Below are 20,381 nucleotides of genomic sequence, written 5' to 3'. Positions count from 1 at the left end.
CGGGGTGGTTTTGTTATCAAACGTCAGGTGCCTGGCGCAAAAAGGTGGCTCTTATGTTTCTTAATCAGTCATGGATGTGTTTTGGGCTTAACATCCTTTAAACCAATGAGGAGGACATCTGTCATTCCCTTTAACAGCAAGCAGGGCAACTTCAAACAGCGCATCAGTAATTTGATAGTCAGCAGTGTATTTGAAGGAATCTGCTTGTACGCAAGACCGTATGGAACAGGTATTCCACTAAGCCATTCTTTACTAAAACCGAGTAGAGTATAGGCTACACACATCTGCACTTGTCTATTAATTGAACATATAGGCATAAGTGAAACTAACTTCACTGTGGTGTCATAGTCAACGACAAAACAGTTATACACAGTTAATTACTTTCAATATTGACTGACAATGGGTTACCAGCAAAAACATTGCCTGAAAAAAGCAAAACTTCCCCCTATAATGTTCGAATGACTGAATAAATAACCTAAGGATATTTATTCTGCAGAGGAATTGCTGCTTACATCTCGTGAAAGTGACATGTTTCCTATGTGCCTTTTACTATAGACCAGGCTTTTCTTGGTCAGTGGCGTAATGCTTTTTAGACGGTATAAGATAGCGATTTTTAGATCATGTGCCAGACCACACCTTATGTTAGTAATTGCCACACCCCTGGGCGCATTATTTAATAAAAGTGAAGTATAAGATAGGAAAAAAATTTGTGTCAGAATAATAATACGCTTTGCGCCAGGTTTTGCATCGCGAAAATAGGGCCCTTTATCTCACTCTCTTTGAAAATAATGGGTATACTGTAGACTGAAATTATATGAGAACTGAATTGAAATCAAATAGAACACAAGTTTCTTCATTGATGTTATGAAATGATATTTGATATGGAATATGATGAATGACATGAATACATATCAAAGAGTAGTTGCACTTCCAATGAATGCATTCTACAAGCAAGAATGAAGAATATAAGGTAAAGAACTGAAGTGGTCACATTATAAATAAATGTTACTTTGTGTCAGGTTCACACACCGTTCATTTTAGCACCTATCCTATTTTTTAAACATAGTTATAATGATTTCATTGTTATATGGCCTTAAAAGTAGGTGGGACGATTGCATAGTTCATCCATTTGAAAGATCATCATTCAAGCAGCCCTCTGTTGGGGTACAGGGATCAGTTATGTGTTCTGCCCGGAGAGTTTGACTGATTCCACGTAGGAATAACCAGGAACGCTATGATATTTCTGCTTGCAAGTCAAGGCGTGCTGTGAATGGGTTGGGAGAAATGGGAAATGACAGGGAGCATTACACAGTGTTTCCTGGCCTCAGTGTCGGCAGAAACCCTAAAAGAACATCAAAATGCCAGTGGTGGTGTATGTGTGTGTGTGTGTGTGCATGTGGAGGGTGTGCAAAAAATGTATGTGCGTGTGTGTGTGTGTGAAGCGTGTGCAAAAAGTGTATGTGTGTGTGTGTGTGTGTGCATGTGGAGGGTGTGCAAAAAGTGTGTGTGTGTGTGCATGTGGAGGGTGTGCAAAAAGTGTAGCCCTCCATGTACCTCTTTCCATGATGTCACATGTCTATAATAGGATTTAACACATATCCACCAGTATCTTCAATTGCTTTGGGTTTGCTTAGAAAAGAAGGAAAAAAACACATATTTGACAAGTAAAAGTCAAATATAGCTGTAACCTTTCCAAGAACGACTCGACTGGCCAGTAATCACCATGACCAATAATGCGTACAAGGCTAATGGACCTAAACTGAAAGAGGTGAGTATCAGTCATAGTCACTTGTTGAGTATCAGTTCCCAGCTAATCTTCAGGCTGAGAGGGGATCACCTTTTCTCTGCACTGACTGATTCTCAAACTTTCACTACTGGCTTGCTGGCCCAACTAGGGGCAACTGTTGTAAATCAGCAATGGACATAAACTCTCAGTGCAATCAAACTACTGTATGTCAAATCGCATTGCAATCCAAATAAAAATAACAACTTGTGCAGTAGCCTAGTACATAACCTAAATGGGATGGGTACGCCATGCCAAGTATCTTGGAGATGGTAGGAAAAAAGGCTTCAAACCTGTGTTTGTGAATACAAAAAAGCCACTAGCACAAAAAGCACAATGTTACACAGCACAATGTCCGTCCTTAAAGTAGCGTTAAGGACATTTGGTCTAAACCATGCAAACTCACCTCTAAAGCGCAAGCAAGAACTAGCTGAGCAGTTGGCACCAGGAAGAGTGTCAACGGTGAAAAGCGTCTTTTGGTGATATGGTTGGCACAATTGTGCAGTTTTTTTTTACATGTCACAGGGCACCTTAATCCAGAAATGAGCTTATTGGCTTATTAGCTATCTACCCCAGAGTTAGATGCTAGTTGTCTGTATGCTGCTGAGACTTTGAATTTCCCCTGGGGATCAATAAAGTATCTATCTATCTATCTATCTATCTATCTATCTATCTATCTAGACAAGGCCATCCAATAACACTAAGAGGTCATAGTCAAGACAAGAGTTCTTGTGATAGTTTTGGGATTTTTAAGAAATATTTTAAGACTCATCTGTTCACCTTGCACTTAATCAATTAATTCTGTTACAGAGTTATGGTTGGTATGTTTATGGTTTTTGTTCATTTGATAGTGTTATTATTATTGATACTATTGTTATTATGCTTAATGTAGGCTTTTCAACTTTATTTGAAACTATTATTTTTAACTATTGTAGTGTTCATATTCTGTAAGTTATTCTGAAGTGTCTGCCAAATACTATAAACATAAACATAAATAAGACAGACAGACATACCCCTCTTATCTGCGTGCAATACAGTTTCACACTGTTAGCCTAGCGTAGCTTAATTCACTGAAAGTGGGTTATTCTCATTAACCTATAGCTAGCCTACAGTATAGTTAAAAGGGAGCTATAGGCTAACTGTAACAACCTGCCTCCAGTGAATTATGCTATGATTATGCTATAGGCCTGGCCCACGCCCGAGAACATTCCTTTCCTGCATTTGATTTAGTCTTCACTGTGAAAAGGCTTAAAGCCTCATATGACTTTAACTGAGAGACATGCTAAATAGAAGGGGATCTTTAAAACTAATCTTTTAGCAGTCACTATGCAAATAAATGATATACAAGTCTAACGGAAGCTAGTGTCATTACTCGATTATGCAAATACACAGACACACACACTGGCAGATAAGCAATCAAGCCTTCCAGCCAATAAGAAAATAGCAGCATGCAAATGTGGTATGTTTCTGACGACTTCCATCATTGTCAATCCCTTGAGGCTGTGTCTACATTAAGCTGGGTAAATAAAAAAACACATATGAGGTGAAAATGATTTCAGTCCACATTCAATGAGTTTTGACCTATGTCTCTTTAAGTCCTATAAGTCTTCTGTGTGTGTGTGTGTGTGTGTGTGTGTACACACCGGTATATACATTTTAAAAACATGGTGAAGCTGCTATGTGGTTCAGCTCTGGAACCAACTTTACTGTACTAGTAGCCAGTTTCAAATCTCGACTTGTCCAGTTCACATTAAGCCGTGTAAATATAAATACGCACATTTGAGGTGAAAACGATCTCGGTCGACATTATTGTTTTTCAAAAGTTTTGCATCCACACTAGAACATCATAGAAGTGTTTGTTGTTGGTAGTATCTGGAACTCCGACTTTTATCACCATCATCATAGCAACCGCACCTCATCGTATATGAAGCCCTCCGTTTCCCCTATACATATTAACGCAAATCTGGAGTCTTCAAATTTATCTACCACCTCAGATATTGTTTTGGAAAAGTATCATTTTCAGTGTCGGAATACGCTGTTTTAATGTGGAAAGAAGGGCTAATAATTATGTGTATTTATTTATATTATATTATATTATAACTTCTGGTTTTAATGTGGACATGACCTCAGCAGAACACAAGAGAAGAGAAGAAGCCCACTCCAATAAAAACGAGCCAACGTCAGAGTTTCAAGTATTGCTTGCTGTAATGTACAAGAAAGCATTCGTCAGGAAATCAGAAGATCCCCCCAACCCCCCCCCCCCACAAACCCCCCATCCAAAATGACCCTTCATTAACCGATTACAGTACAAAAACCAATGAGCAAATAAAACAGGTCCTCAAAAAACAAAAAAACAAACAGAAACAAAATGAATCAGAAACAGCAAAAAAGGTATACACAGTGTCCGGCGGCCGCATCGGATGAGACGCGGACAGACGGAGTTTGTCTGAATGCGCTGAGCATCAATGTAAAGGTGCTTCGCTGGCCCTCGCACCGCACTGAGGGGCCATATATATGGCCTGTTGCAGTGCAGTCGTGGCGGGCCGTTCAGGTCAATTCAGTTCAGTTCATCACGTAGTGAAAACACTACAAAAGGTGCACAACAGTGAGACACACACACACACACACACACACACACACACACACACACACACACACGGCCACCACAGTCTTTCTTTGTCTCGGGCCGCATGTTAACCTGATCACCGTGGGCAGGGCGCGAGAGCACCCCCTCAAGTGTAGTCTCATGATAGCACCCTCCTGAGGGACCCCCCCCGCCTCAGACACGTTGCGGATGTGTAGTCCATCAAGTAGTCCTCAAGAAGGGTGCGCGGTGGGAGGGCAACGCTCCGTCTCCCGATGCCTGAGGAGGGGGGCCTCACTACGAGTGGCGACCCCTAAAGCTGCTGCAGGCAAGGTAAGCGTAACCATGGTGACGCTCAAGCCATCGCTGGGCCCTGGAGGACGCTGCGACGATCACAGCGGCGCCACAAGGGCCACACTCAGACGTGGTAGGTGTAGTCCGTCAGGTAGTCTTTGAGCCTGTTGGGCAGAGGGAGGGCACGGACCTGCCGCGTGGACCTGTTGATGGCGATGCGGCACAGGTGCTGAAGTGAAGGCGTGGCTGCATACGCCGGCTTGGTCAGCAGCAGCTGCACGGTCACATTGTTGTTGGAACCGAGCGGCACCGGACCTGACCCTGGACCCGGACCTTGACCCTGACCCTGTCCAGGCTTGCAGGAGGTCCGCGAGAGCTTGACGTAGTGCTCCACCAGGTGCACGACGCTGTCAAACTGCTTCAGCTTGGGCTTGACCAGCACCACGGAGTCCAGCTTGAACTTGCCGTCGGCGTACTCGATGCGCAGGTTGGTGGGGCCGGCCGCGGTCATGGCGGAGATGGTGAAGAGGTAGTCGCGCTGGGAGCTGTCCCGCACCAGGAAGGTGCCCTCCGGCGAGTCTGCAAGGATCTCCTTCGCCTCGTTGGCAGTGAGGCGGCCCCAGTACCAGCCTGCATGCACACACACACACAGAGGCAAAGATAGTGAGTAGTCATCTACACACACACACACACACACGCACGCGCACACACACACACACACACACACACAGAGACAAAGATAGTGAGTAGTGATGTACATACATACACACACACACACACACACACACACACATATAAGCACAGATAGTGAGTAGTCATGTACACACACACAAGCACACGTGAAGCACTGCCTTGCGCTCTATGCCATCCAGTTTGGAGGAGAAAATAAATCCAACTGATATCCAATCCAGTCATTCTGCCAATGTTAGTTTTGGACTGGATATTTACATGCCAACACAAAAGGTTGTAAAAGTAAGCAAATAAGAGTTTGTTAGTGTGTGTCTACAGTTTAAGTGCATTTATATTGCTAGCTATAGCAGTGGCGTAACAAACCAATGGTGGGCCCAGGTGCAAGAGCGCTCCGCAGGCCCCACACCTACATTCTTTGGCCCAGGATGAATTAGCTCTGATACATGCAATACACATTAAGGGTGACTTCAATTGTTTATGCAAAGGGCCTGAGGCACCGAAGTAGTTTAGTAGTTACAGATTACAATTTAAAATAAAAAACACACGACTACATAGGATCCATTACATGTGAAAACATTAAAAATAATTTTATTAACAGCCTGCAGGCCAGGGTAATCTAATATTACTGCATTAACATCAACTCGCATGGAATTATGGGAACACTCAGGGCCAGATGTACTAACGCTTTTGCACCCATTTCAGGCGTATTTGTTTCGCAATGTGCGTGTAAAATCATTGCGAGGTATGTACAAACAGGCCGCAATGATGTAAAAGCGCAAACTGCCTGTCGCGGGAGCTGAAAGTGGCAGATTGCGATTGTCATGTCATGCATATGCATTCATGGGAGGATCCAGGGGAAAGTGGGAGTTTAGCGTAAAAAGATGGGAGGGGAAGAGTAAAGAGCACCTAGTTATGTATTCCGCGGTATGTACAAAGACTGCTCCTGAAAGCGCACGTCTATTCTGCGCCTAAATACTTCCGCCTTGTAAAAGCAGGTGTTAATCCACATTGCAGTTCAATGCGTCAATAAGAGAACCTTTCAAAGACAACAGAATCGCTATTTAGAACACCAGTTTTTGTGGTGAAAGTATTTGTACTACCAAAAGCAACCTTAACTTTCGTTGGCCTTTCGCATGTCTTACTTTCACTTTCACGTCATTCACTTAAACTTTCCTACTTGCTAGATTTGACCAATCTTCCATAGCCTACGTGCACAAGTAGTTTGAGTAGAACTACTGATCTTCATTATCTCCCTGCTTGTTGACATCTTATCATGTATGGTATTATTTCATGATCGCTAAACGTTTGATTCTTTTTAATGTTGTCATCAGTTAACTTCATTCAACTGCGCTTGTAGGCGCTGCCATTCAGTTGTGGACGTTCGTAAATTGCATTTATGGGCGGAGAAGGGCAGAGAAAGGTGCAGTTTACACTAAGGATTGAACGATTGATAAATTTGACGGAAACTGACAGCGCTCGCAATCTGCGGTGTGTCCATGGCGCTGATAACGCTACGTTTGCAAATTTACGTACATCTGGCCCTCAATGCGCCTTTTCAACCCTCTGCTGAAACTGCAAGCGTAGATTGCTTGCTTATAAACTCGCACTGCGCAGAAACAAAGCCTAACTTATTTAACCGTGCAGAAACCAAATAAAATCATTCATATGCATACAATCCTCAATATGCGTGAATTAGGCCATTAGAAAAAGGCCATCTTACGAGCCTATCGTTGTGCAAAATCGTCAACGATGTTCCCAATATTTAATTCTCTGGCTCTCCTATTTTCAATGGACAGGATAGCTATAGGTCTTAACATGAGAGCAGTACACCCTTTCACCTTGCTCTTTACGCTCCTGCCGCTACTTGCAGCCGCTCTTGTGTTTGAAGGGCATTTTGGTCGGAACGATGACTGAAATGTGCAGCCACCATCCATTCAAAAAATCACAACAAATCACTTAGCCTACCCAGAAATCCTTGCTGCATCTCAGTAGAAAGAAAGATACTCTGCCGAAACAGTATGACGACAAGATGGTAATTTGATTTAGCCATTTTTATTTGATAGTTTGATTCTTAATGGTGAAGTTCTAAAAAAAAAAAAAAGGAGGCAGGGCGGGGGTAGCGACCCATTCCATAACCACTCATTTCATGTATAGCGCCACCTAGTTAAACACAAAAAAGTAAAAATGAGGTGTTGTAATCGCAGGTATCTGTGACCTAACATAGTCAAAACTGCACAAAATTGGAAGTGTAGTATCATTATGACACCCTCTGAGTGCACACCAAGTTTCGTGGAATTCCGTTCATGGGGGGCCACACAATAAATTAATTTATGTTACTATACACCAACTAGCCTGTAGGTGGCCGGAGACAGTTTTCTGTGAATATCTCGAGAACCGTAGGGCTTAGGAGGTCCACCTTTTTTTGTATGTTGGTCTTAAGGGGGCATGTCAACCCATCCCATTACCACTTATTTCATGTATAGCGCCACCTAGTTAAAAATTAAAAAGCAAAAAATTAGGTGTTTTCATCACAATATCTCTGGCTGACATGGTCAAAACTGCACGAAATTGAAAGTGTAGGATCATTATGACACCCTCCGAATGCATGCCAAGTTTTGTGAACTTTCGTTCATGGGGGGCCTTACAATAAAATAATTTATGTGTACATTTAGTGACCGTACACCAACAAGGATTCCCGGGACACTGAAAGACCGGGGTACACGAAACTTGGTGGGCATGTAACCCCACATGGATAGCATGGAACCATCGTTTTTTTGTTTTGATCTGTAGCCCCCCCGCTGTACTGGACCCCCCAAAAGGAGGGTAGGGCAGACACAGTTTTCTGTGAATATCTTGAGAACCGTAGGGCCTAGGATGACCAATTTTTTCCGTATGTTTGCCTCCAGGGGTCATGTTAACCCATTCCATGTGCACACATGTGCATAAACAGATACACACGCACACACATACATTCACAATAATCATATGTATGACACATACTCACACAGTAGACATATGTACGCATGCATGCACATGCACAAACACACATACGCAGGCAAACACACAAGCATGCACACACACACACACCAACACACATAAACATAAACGTGTACACGCACACATGCACACAATTCAAGAATTTCTTAGTATTATGAACAGGCAAGATGGGGGTGGGGTTGTATAAAATGAATTTTACATGTGAAATCTATTAACTAATCATGTTTTGGTACTTGTTGTCTAGCAGATACCAGTGAGAATTGAGTGTGGATAATGCAATTTAGTGAGACAGTTAAAATCATATAGGCCTTTCAGCGTGATTTATTTTTGTGGAAAAAATGTGCTGGACTGGGCGGCGGTCATATTTTGTACCGCTCTGCGGTACATCTAGTTATCAGTTGGATTTATTTTCTCCTCCAAACTGGATGGCATAGAGCGCAAGGCAGTGCTTCATGTGTGCGTGAAAACTAACCCAAAACTAACATTGGCACAATGATTGATGCTGGATTTGAACCAATGATCCTTAGATCAAAGCTCACTCCTCTAACCACTGTGCTACAGCACATCTTGTACATAATGAAACTGCAATATTTTTTAACACTTAAAGCCTCGGTTGCTAGGTAACGATAAACAAATTCAAAGATCGTAATTCTTGATTTCTTATTCTTGATTTTTCTTGCTTACAAACTGACAGTTTTATGCGTTCACTAAACAAAGATTATAAAAATTAAACACCACTTTTCCATCAAAAAGCTTGTTGTAAAAGGCCTAACTTGTTAGATTTAAGACCTAAGTTCGCTAGCTCTGTGCCTGCCTGCCTGCCTGCGCGTGCTATGATGCCCGGCTCGCCGACCCTGGCCGAGAGATGTGATGCAGGACATCCCCTGATTGGCTAGTCAATAGGCGATGCAAAGTGCTAATTGGCTCTGCAGAAACGCTGTCAAGACCGTGCCAAAATTCGCTGATTGGCTCTTTAGAAACGACGACAAAACACTGCCAAAATTCTAAAATTCGTATCTGTAAAAAAGTTTTGTAGCTTCGTAGATCCAGCGGTTCCACACGCGTTCAAACTAAATCCCCGTGGACAAATGTTTTTTACAAGTGCACAAAATATTTCTGCAGGTACGCATTTTTTTTTTTGCACACAGACAAATTAATTCCACAGCTACAAAACGGTTCTACACTTGTGCAAATCACAACACACACACACACATCTGCACATATCAGCACAGAGCATAGTCAGAGGTGCATGATCATGAACACACACCTAGGCACAGATGGTTAAGTAGCTGTCATGTACACACCTATACACACACACACACACTCACTCACAGAGGGTGAATCATTACTGTATATACAAGCATATGTATGCACAGATGTTGAACAGTAATGTGCAGACACACATTAGCACCGAAAGTGAGTATTCGTACACGAACACACAAGTTGTCAATATGAAATGGTTTAATCTGTTTGAGGTGATTTCTGTGAAAATGACTGTTGTTGCTCACACTGCAGCCTCTCCAATTCAAAGTGCTTAATTAGCATGACTGCATTTTTATGGTTTAGTAGTAGCAATTATTAACATGAGTAGTGTTGCCAATTGGCATTAAGATGGATAAGATAATTTTCATTGATGAGTTAAGATACCCAAAGTTAAGAAAACAGTCTTTTCCTCAAAGGCAGAAGTATGCATTGCATCATTCAAAGGAAATCTTATGTGCAGCATCACATGAATCTAGCACCAAATATGGTTTATTTCCACATTTCAAATATGGTTTATTTCCACATTTGGTTTATTTCTACATTCCAACTGTCATGGAAAACATGAACCACTGAAAACAAGTTGGATGATTTTTATCACTAAAATTGAATCTCAATAATATAAAACACAAGCACCCAACACACTCCTGCAGTATAAGTATAAACACCAAGTTGTGTCAGTAACAGTGATGTGGATCTGGTTCCTCTCATTGGATTACAGAAATACCGACACCTTATCTCCCAACCCTACCCTGGCATCATGTGACCCAACCCAGCACATGGCATTCCACAACAAATCATAAAACACTCACTGACGCTTTTGTGTCTGTGTTTACAGGTGAGCAAAGGCATGCACAAGACTTTATGACTGCTGCTCCCGACGCACGTGTCTGGTGCAAGGATTGGGCTACAACCTCTAATATGTGGGGTTTTTTTCCCTTTCCTAACCCCATAAACTAAATTGTATGACTGTGATAAATCATATTGATGCCTGGGTTGAAAGTGGCTCAACCCACGATGTGCAGTTTAGACATGCGGAGTGATGCTGAGATTGCTGACAACTACTCGGTCGTGTCGGACTTCCCTATGTCATGAAATAGACGGCCCATCTCAGACCCAGTGGCGCAAAAAGTGGGTATGCGCTATATGCGGCGCAGCTCCATGGGGGCGCCAAAGCGATGTTAAAAAAAATAAAATAATATATTTGGTATTTTCTATATGTAGCTACTGCTGTCCGTTTCCGCTGAACATTTTCTCAATGTTCTATAACATTTTAGAGCACTAACAGGCTAGAGTAGGCGCCCTATCTCATAAGATTCCATCATAGAATTTTGACATAGAAGAGGGAGTGGGGGCGCCGTGAGCGCTGGGCGAGCAGATAGGCCTACGAGTAGTGAGTTGCCGTCTATGGAAAAAGATGGATACAGCAAAAAAAAGCTGTTGACGACTAAAAATAGAAAACGAAAGAGGGAAAAGGAGATGGCATGTCAAGGGATGCAACAGCAGTTAAATAAGTGGACGGTGAAAGGCAATAGGTAGGATTTAAAGTGATGACGTCTGTACTTGGAGGCTTGCAAATATGAATGTTAACAGACTAACTAGCGTTTGTTAAGCATAATGCCGATTGAAACATAGCCTATTCCATTCAGATAGCTAGGTGGCTACCATGCTTATACTGCACTTTTAATGGCCAACTGCAAACAGAAATGTCATGCTAGCAGCAACATGTTTCCATGTCCTAACAATGAAGGCTCCTTGTAATAACTTAATATTGTGTTGTCAATGTGGTGCAAACAAACAAGGCTAGAGTGCCTATCAGCCTTATCCATTGTGAGCAATAGCTGGAAAAAGGACGTTATGAGAACCGTTTAGACTCTCTTAAAGTGGCAATGCACCATTTATCAATAGGCTACTTATCAAGTATAACATCAAGTTAAACATTAAATTGGCAGCATTTCTTTAAAAACATATTCAATAGACACTAATGCAAAGTAATAGTGTAAATTATTGGCCTTTTGTTTTGCTTTAGTTGTTTGTGTTTTTTTTTTTGTTTTTTTTTGGGGGGGGGGGGGGCAATTGTTGTTGCATACCCCTCAAAAATGGGTAGCTGCGCCCCTGCTCAGACCCCCTTCACCAGGCAGACAGGTGCAGCTCATATGCCACTGGATGGCACATACAAGTGGCAAACATGCCCACGACACACACACACAACAAAGAGGTGTAGTGTGTGTGTGTGTGTGTGTGTGTGTGTTGGGGGGGGGGGGGGGGGGGGGGGGGGGTATGGCCAGTGAGAGGTGAATAGGTTTTGGTCAGCAAAGGGTAATCTCACAGTCCACACACACACACACACACACACACACACACACACACACACACACCACACACACACACGGTGTACAGCCAGGCTCCACTATTCCGTGGAATGCAATATATGAATGCTAGTACCCTGAATGTTTCATGGCTACCTTTACTGAATATTTCTAAAAACAAAATGCAAAATGTATTTATTTTCCATTGCTATGATTTAAAATATGCGCAATAAGAAAATATGATGAAATGCAAGAATAAAGATTATATATATTATCGGGTAATACAAATTGGAGTTTGTAATCAGTTCTTAGAGGGTTTTTGTTTTTCGACTGAGGCTTAGTTAGATATTTAACACTAGTATGGTAGATGCTGACCTATTTCACCCAAAAAGGGTCTGAAGTAAAGAGTTTAGTACAGAGGTTCACCAATCGCCATAGCTTCGGTGTGCTGTTATAGGGCTACATCATGACTCAAAATATGGTCCATTTTTACAGCACATTCCAACTGTCTCGGAAAATATGAACCACGATTTAACTAAGTTTTAGTTGATTTAATCTCAACAATAAAACAACTAACGCAAGCACCCACACACCCGCGTTCACACACACGCACACAACACCTCAATCCTTGAGATTGTTCTACATGCATACTATCTCTGACTATGAAATATATTGTGGAATTCGGTAAAGTCTGTATCAAGACCGTTCCTACAGCTCTGCACACGGCAGCTTTCCCTACTTAACCCAAACGGAAATATGATCATGTTTTTATTCGTTCTGGGAAATTAGGAAGAAAAACAACACGTCCATATTCTAAACAGGATACGTATGAGAGAGGCATTTTAGCGAAGTTAATTATGCCGCTTTTATATAGCCTAATGATCGTTGATTTTGAGAGGGGATGGGACTGACGGAATAATTCTCTTTAATTGAGCAAGATGGAAATAGTTTTTAATATGCCTAGATAAGCGTTATTCCGTAGCCTACACCTGCCTTGGTTGAGCTCAGGCTATTCTACAACTCCATTTCAAACACAATTTCAGGGTTATTCTTGAACACATTAGGTATGGCTGCAGACCAAATAAAAATTCAGTCAGTCAGTCAACCAAGAAAGGAATGTACCGCGCTGGCATAAGATATCATTAACTAGGAAAACAAATACTGTTACCTGTATTTTTCAGGTCTCTCATGGCGGAGGCCACGCGACTCTGGTCAGTCTCTACGGCGCGGCTTTCAGTTTCCGATCTCCGATTATTTTCGATGGTTTCCGAGGAGTCGGATGAGTGGCAAGTCATTGGAATTGCTAGCCACCAGAAGAGCGATACACATCCAACACACGTTACAGTCCCCTTCCTGACGACAGGTTCCAATTGCTTTTATAAGACAGTTCCCTTGTGCGCAAAATAATCCTTTTAGCTCTTCATTATCATGTGCAAAGCTGCATGTCCGTCTGCAAATGAGAAAAAAGACTGGTGAGACCACATCTTCAACACTATAGATTGTTTTATATGGCTATCAATGGCCTCCCTTTGTTTCCGTCTTACACCGAGTAGCCTGATACACTGTTAAATGTTGCCTTCATGACAAGCGCATAAACTGACCCACAATAGTCTACACATGACAGACTTAATTCCAGCAGAACGTGGACACTCGTTTTCAGTGTGCGATCAGGGATGCAGGGTAGCGCATTCTCCGAACCACCACTAACAAGCCTACTTGGAAATGGCAATGACAGTCCCCGTCCTCTCAGCGCAAACGATCGCTCTCCACTTAAAAAAAGTAAGCAATTAGATTGACAATAATAAAAAAAAACAGTTATTTACGCAAATCACAATTTAATCACATTTGGGCAGTTCTGCGTACTGCTATGTGCTTGTTATGTTACCCATGGTAATAAACGGTAAAGTATTGGCCTGACAGACACATTCGATTCAAATGTGTGGGCTAAATGCGAGATCTGCATGCATGTTATTGCATTTAAACAATATGATATAAAGCAATTACTTATTGTAATAAACAAACACAACACTTACTCTTATTAAAACTGAGATTAAGACAAGGGTCCATGATATGCTCTCTCTGGAAATGAGCAAGCACTACAAACCAAATATTTCAATGACGCCTGACCTAACGTTAACCTGCAATGGCGATCCCGACGACTGTACGGAAGTCATTAAAAACTCTCTGAATAAATGCCATTCACAAGCCTGTCACTCTGGATAGCGAACTGTCACAGAAACAGTGCTGGACATAACGCAGTGGCTGTATTGTGTCGGTAGCTAGTAGGCGCCGTGGCATGATCATAGCCTATGTCGACTGGCAAAATGTCACGAAGAACAATGAGAGCAGGCAAGGTATAGGCTATAAAAAACAGCCGTGTCAAACGCTGCGAGGGAGGCGTAACGTTAGCTGCGGGGGACAGACAGCGTCTGGCGTGAACTGCGTTTCACTCACATGTAGCCTAATGGCTAGACTGTTACCCACCATGAAAGTCTAAGTTTAACCGACATACATTCCACTCCAAAATAAACGTATTTTTCAGTGACTTCAGCGCAGCGTCTCTTTGGTATATAATAACAATCCCGATTGAACAGATCAATACACAAAAGAACGAGTTCTAGGAACTTTCCAGGAATCGTATCACGTGGTACGTCAGTAAAGCGTTTTCTTAAGGTAGTGCGACACAAATAACATTGGAAGTACATCAACTGGGTAGGCCACCTGGACCTAATGCAAATCTATGTAATTTGAATCAATTTACACAAATAATTGAATTCACCTCCTGTCTTTATATGTTTTTCCTGACAGTGTGAATTCCATTTCCTAAGATCCTAGCTCACACTTGACTACCTATTTCACTAAATTAATCAAATTGCACAATGATATGCAGAACCTGAGGCCCTGTTTAGACGACAACGAAAACGATGCAACCGGTGATGGTTTTTGGGGAAACTCTGTTTGTTCGTTTGCGTCTAAACTAAAGAGGTACAAACAGAGATTTATGTGACGAGGTGGAGATTTTTAGTCAGTTCAAAAGAGAAAGAGGAAGCGATTCGTTGTTGATATTTTCGGGATTCTGATTGGCTAACATGGGCATGAGCTTCTCGTTACACTGCCACGTACAGGTTTGGAATGCTCTTGAAGGCATATACCCTGGTTAGTGTAAAGGAAAACTTTTCTGAAAAACTGACAGGTGTGCACAATGTTATTTTTGAAAACGGAGAGAGTGAAATGTCCGTTTATGAAAATAGCCGGCCACATGTAAACGTAGCCTGAAAATAGTCCCCATAGGCTAACTTCCAGCAACAAGGTTGAGCTGCAGCAGACAAATTTAGTGACTGGATTATTACGCCTGAATGAGAGTATAGTTCCATCTCAAATCAGCTTAGAAAATCGCCATGTTTCATTTTCCGGTGGTCTTATTACACTTTCTAACTTGAGAGGAGACAAGTTTTAAATAGGAAAATTACCGTACATTTTAGTCATTTTTAAACGTGATGCTAATAGGCGAGATGCTAATGGTCTAATCCGATTCAATGATTTATGCTAGGCTGGAGATATTGTGGTGTCACCAGAACGGCTGGATGAACTGGAGAAAGGTAATAAAATCAATTGTTTAACTCAAGGGGAGGTAGAACATGACTGTAATTCCCCAAATGGTGGAATATCCCTTTAAGAAGCGATAGTGAAGCGCTATTTCAAACTAAATCGTAACACTGTGCATCTGCGACTTTGCAAATGAAACTGCTCACAGGCAATTATTCCTGCCACCTTAATAGTGGGAATGGTACCCAAGTAGGCCTACGGTACCCAAACAAATGGGTTTAATTGTGTCAATCATGTCAACAACCTACTGTAGTAAATGTAACACTAGAAAACACATTCAATAAGTTTAATATATTTAGTTTAATAGGCTATTATGCTATTTTGCATAAGTTTGGATTAATGCTTACTAGAACCATCAGGAGTTGCCACAAGGCCATACATTATAATTCAATGATGTCAATTTTGACAGTTTATGTTAGAACACAGCAAGCATCTCCATGCTTAAAAGTCTTTCAGTTGTGGTGAAATATTTTTAAATCTCTTTAGTAAAATTTGACCAGTCCAGTTTTCCAGTAGCCACACATCTGATAGAAGTCAGCGCAGGTAGGCTACACTACCGGTCAAAAGTTTGGGGTCACATAGAAATTTCCATACCACTCCATTATAGACAGAATACCAGCTGAGATCAGTAGCATTTTTTTTTATCAGGGTAGCGGTTTTCAGATTACATTATGAGCTTACATAAAGGGTTCTCAATAGAAAGAAATGGCTGATCTTTAATGCAATATCTACATTGCCCATTATCAGCAACCATTCATCCAATGTTCCAAAGCCACATTCTGTTTACTAATCTGATATTTTAAAAGGCTAACTGAGAAAACATTGGAGAACCCTTTTGCAATTATATAAGCACATAATGTAATCTGCTGGTATTCTGTCTATAATTGAGTAGAATGGAAATGATTAAGTGACCCCCAACTTTTCACCGGTAGCGTATATTTTCAACATTTAATGAAATATAAACTGATATCAGAGGTAGCTATCACATCATTTATCTCCATATTGACAAGAGAGGTATAAGCATCCACTATACACATGCAATGGATGATCAAACCAGGACTGAGTGTCCTGGACTTCACTAATGTTAGCACAACTGGTCTCAGGCATTTTGATGGATAAAACAACATTGCTGTCATTACAGAACTGTATAAAATGTTTTGCAAATAATGGGCTGCTCTTTGATGAGTCAATGTTAAAGTCCCCCATAACAAAAGCAGAGGTAGATTCATCATTCTCAGTGGAAGAGTGCACAAATTCCATTGCCAACCTGTTCATAAATTCATCCTCTGACTGGTTAGACTCATAACGGATTGACCATAGACCTTTCTCAAATCTCAAACCCAATAAATATTCAGTCTTATCAGTCACTAGTCGATCAAGATAATGTGTGTGTGTGTGTGTGTGTGTGTGTAAGAGAGAAAAAGATAGTGTGTGTGTGTGGGTGAGATAGAGAGAAAAAAAGAAAAACGTGTATGTGTGTAAGAGAGAGAGAGAAAAAAAGAAAGAGAGAGAGATTTACAAGATTCTTGGAAATTCTGTTACGAGGAAGCGTACTGCTACATGGAAAGACATTGGCAGCCACAGCCTGACCTCTTCAAACAGGCAGTTATGTTCCCTCAGCATTCTCACATCACAATGTAACCAAATTTGTATAAACTGAATATAATCTCCAAAAACACACACATGCTGTTTGCTAGAGGGATAACAAGCATTATTCAGTTCTTCTATTAACAATTATTCTTTTAATGTATACGGCCCGATTACTTTTGAAGGTCTTTTGTTAAAAAAACAACACCTTTGACTAAACAGTGTACTAAAGTATACAGTAAATGAGAGGGTACTCCAAGCACCTACCATTAGACTACACAGTGTCCAATACAGACTACTAATGTAGGTTAATAGGCTACAGAAACTCCCATCCCATTCTCACACACAGAATAGGAGCTCACTAGGCCTGTACTGTATCAAATTAGCAGGGAGGTCCAGGCATATCCCGCAAGGGTCAATGCCAAACTACATCCTGTATCTAGTACCTCTAGTGATAAAAGTCGCTGAATTGCTGTACGTTCTCTTCATCTCTATCGACAATGGGAATCAAAGGATAAGCGTTTATTGCACAAGGAATACATGGACTTTGTCGCCTCCTGCTGCTGAGAAGATATGAAACATTTAAAAGTGAACCACTGATTTTGATGTTTTTTTTTTTTTTTAATAAACGTTGTCTACTACAAATTCTGTAAGTTTTATCATAATGTAAAATTTAATTTCTGGATAATACATTTTGGATTATTTTGTTATTTTTTATTTCATAGGATTTGCTACATATGATTTGATTGTGTTTCGGTTTGATTTGACACACTGTAGCTTTCTAATCTTTCAGTGTTTGTTCTGTGTGCCATTAATAGAGTCTACACCACATCTTTTACACAGAGAATATTCTACACTTCAGTGAAACATTAGGATATTCCACCCTCAGAATGTCCTAGTGCAGTTATAGAAAACACATTGTGTTCTATTTCAAACCTCCGGCACATGGCATTACACAAGAAGAAGGATATGTAGACTACAGAATATTTTAGTGTAGAAGCTGAATTATCACGTTTATATTTATGTTTAAGGATCTTAGCAGACACTTTTGTCCAAAGCGATTAACCATGACATCAATAAACATTATATAAAGATTAAAATAAACAATTTTAAGTAATAGCTTAGAATAGTAAAAAAAAAAAAAAACATACAGCTCTGGAAAAAAATAAGAATTTCAGAATACTATTTATAGGTATGTGTTTGAGTAAAATTAACAGTTTTGTTTTATTCTATCAACTACTGACAATATTTCTCTCAAATTCCAAAAAAGAAATATTGCCATTTAGACCATTTATTTGCAAAAAATGACAAATGGTCAAAATAACTAAAAAGATGCAGTGTTTTCAGACCTCAAAAAATTGCAGTAAAGCCTGAATTGAACCCTTCTTTTCCTTGGTAAATAGTGTTCTTTCCAATTCTTTTGGCATGGTCAATAGTTATCTTTTGATTCCAATTACGTGCACTATTTTTGCCATCCAGATGGTCTTAATGCAAGAGGATAGTGATGACCACAGCAGTGGTATTTATATTTTTCCTTCTTAAATACGATTTAGTTCAGGTAATCAGTACCATTAAGTAGAATGAGGTGTGCTGGAATTCAACCGACACTGGAATGGAATGGCTGTCATACATGCAGAGATGCTGATTTCAAAATTGCAGTGGTCTCTTATTTTTTTTCTAAAACTATGAACATAATACAAACCACAACTCTGTAATAAATAGTTGGATTATAAAATATTATTAGATTAAAAATGTTTCAGTAAAAGTCAAAACTCTATGCATCACTATACGCATTTAGCAAAGCAAAGTATTTATGATGCATCATAAAACTGACAAGTGAGAAGGCAGATCTTGACATATTTATAATGCATTATTCAGATTAAAATTATAATCATTCATAATTAGCTGTCATAATGCATCATGAAGTTGGTTATGATGACTTGTGAATACATATAGATGGTAATAATGAGCATTACAATGCTTTATAGACACCTTATAAAACATTATGAATGCATTCATAGGGCATTATAAATACAACCTTCATAGAAAGTGTTACCGTTTTTTTTTACGTTCAATGAACAGTTATAACCACAATTTTGTTTTCACTGTGAAAGTGTCACCCATAGACTGCTTTATGTCACATGACAATATGAGACTATCAAGAATAAATTAAATCTAAAACTTAGAAGATACCAAGGTACTCATCTGGTGAAAAACTTAAAGAGGAACTTGGCAACTATTTCAACTTAATAAACCCGTTTAGAAATCATTTGAAAGGTTAAATGACCATCGCCTAACTGTCCCCCCTACCTGGATTCCTGGCCCGTACTGCCTAGTGACCCACTACTTGCCCTATGACAACTCCTAATCCCCCTGGACAATTCCATTTCCTACACTGGACTATTTTGAACTTTCTGATGCTAAATAGGATTAATGCATTATCATACCGGATATGTAACCCACCTCTTGTAACATATACCTCAGGTGGCTTTAAAGGGACACGAGGCAAGCCTGATGCTTTTTCGCTACGAAACGCCCCCTAGGGTCTGTACGTGTCGATACGTGTGCGAGCCCTCGCTCGGTCTGAAGCTGATGCTTCTTCGCCGGCTCTGCCATTATACACACGTTTGCAAGAATCGCTAGCGTTTTGTTAGCCTGCCTGTGCTGGGGATGCAGGATGTAAACTGATCCTGCTTCTCGCGATGTCTGAGACTTTGTGAGACTGAAGGTCAGCAGGTACGATACACTGAACTTGCAAGCGGGATATTCTTCCTACAGGCAGTAGGCCTAGGGGCGGGCAAGAGAGTCTTCATTCGCCCTGTAATGAGTCATTTTGTCAGGGTAGGCAGATAGGACTCAAGTGCAAGACTCTTCCAGGCAAAATTTAGAAAAACACACTTTAATGATGGACAAACCTACTAACAGACAGAACTTCGACAGGGTAAACAGAGAGACAATCCGACAAGGAACAGAGAAACAGGAGGGTAGAAATACACAGACCAATCAACAGAAAGACAGAGGACTGGACGAGACCAACGAGACAATAACGGGGAACAGGTGTGGAAGCAGAAAAGGAGGGAAAACTAACAAGAAGAACAGACCAAATAAGGAGATGGGGAACCAGGCAAACACTAGCCTAGAAATCTAGATGCACCCTAGCGCCAGGGCTAGTCTAGCAACTCTCCGTTGGCTTGTGAGCTCGAAAAATTAAACTTCTATCAGACCAATCAAATCGTGTATAGAATCGTTAGGCAGGCTTAACATAATGATT

General features: G+C 40.8%; 1 protein-coding gene across 4 annotated transcripts; it reads right to left on the bottom strand.

Moving 5' to 3' along the window:
- Positions 1–3,969: 3,969 nt before the first annotated feature.
- Positions 3,970–14,546, bottom strand: socs2 (suppressor of cytokine signaling 2). Of its 4 annotated transcripts, none has more exons than XM_042078229.1 (3): positions 14,402–14,546; positions 13,086–13,367; positions 3,970–5,291 (listed from the first exon to the last, which is right to left on the bottom strand). In XM_042078229.1, exons 2-3 carry the CDS (start codon positions 13,210–13,212, stop codon positions 4,786–4,788), a joined length of 633 nt encoding a protein of 210 aa, XP_041934163.1. In that variant the 5' UTR covers positions 13,213–13,367; positions 14,402–14,546; the 3' UTR covers positions 3,970–4,785. The 4 variants fall into 4 exon arrangements, with proteins under 4 accessions (XP_041934163.1, XP_041934162.1, XP_041934165.1 ...); XM_042078228.1 differs by lacking the exon at positions 14,402–14,546 and adding an exon at positions 13,951–14,388; XM_042078231.1 differs by lacking the exon at positions 14,402–14,546 and adding an exon at positions 13,519–13,888.
- Between the last annotated feature and the right edge of the window lie 5,835 nt (positions 14,547–20,381).

Source organism: Alosa sapidissima, chromosome 22 (assembly GCF_018492685.1).
Source record: "Alosa sapidissima isolate fAloSap1 chromosome 22, fAloSap1.pri, whole genome shotgun sequence".
Lineage (NCBI taxonomy): Eukaryota > Metazoa > Chordata > Actinopteri > Clupeiformes > Clupeidae > Alosa > Alosa sapidissima.
This window is presented reverse-complemented; position numbering and strand designations above follow the sequence as displayed.

Excerpts from the sequence above, each read along its gene's own strand:
- socs2 (XM_042078229.1), bottom strand. The coding sequence starts at position 13,212 with ATGACTTGCCACTCATCCGACTCCTCGGAAACCATCGAAAATAATCGG. Across the intron at positions 5,292-13,085 it reads GAGAGACCTGAAAAATACAG|GCTGGTACTGGGGCCGCCTC; the intron begins GTAACAGTATTT and ends GTGTGCATGCAG.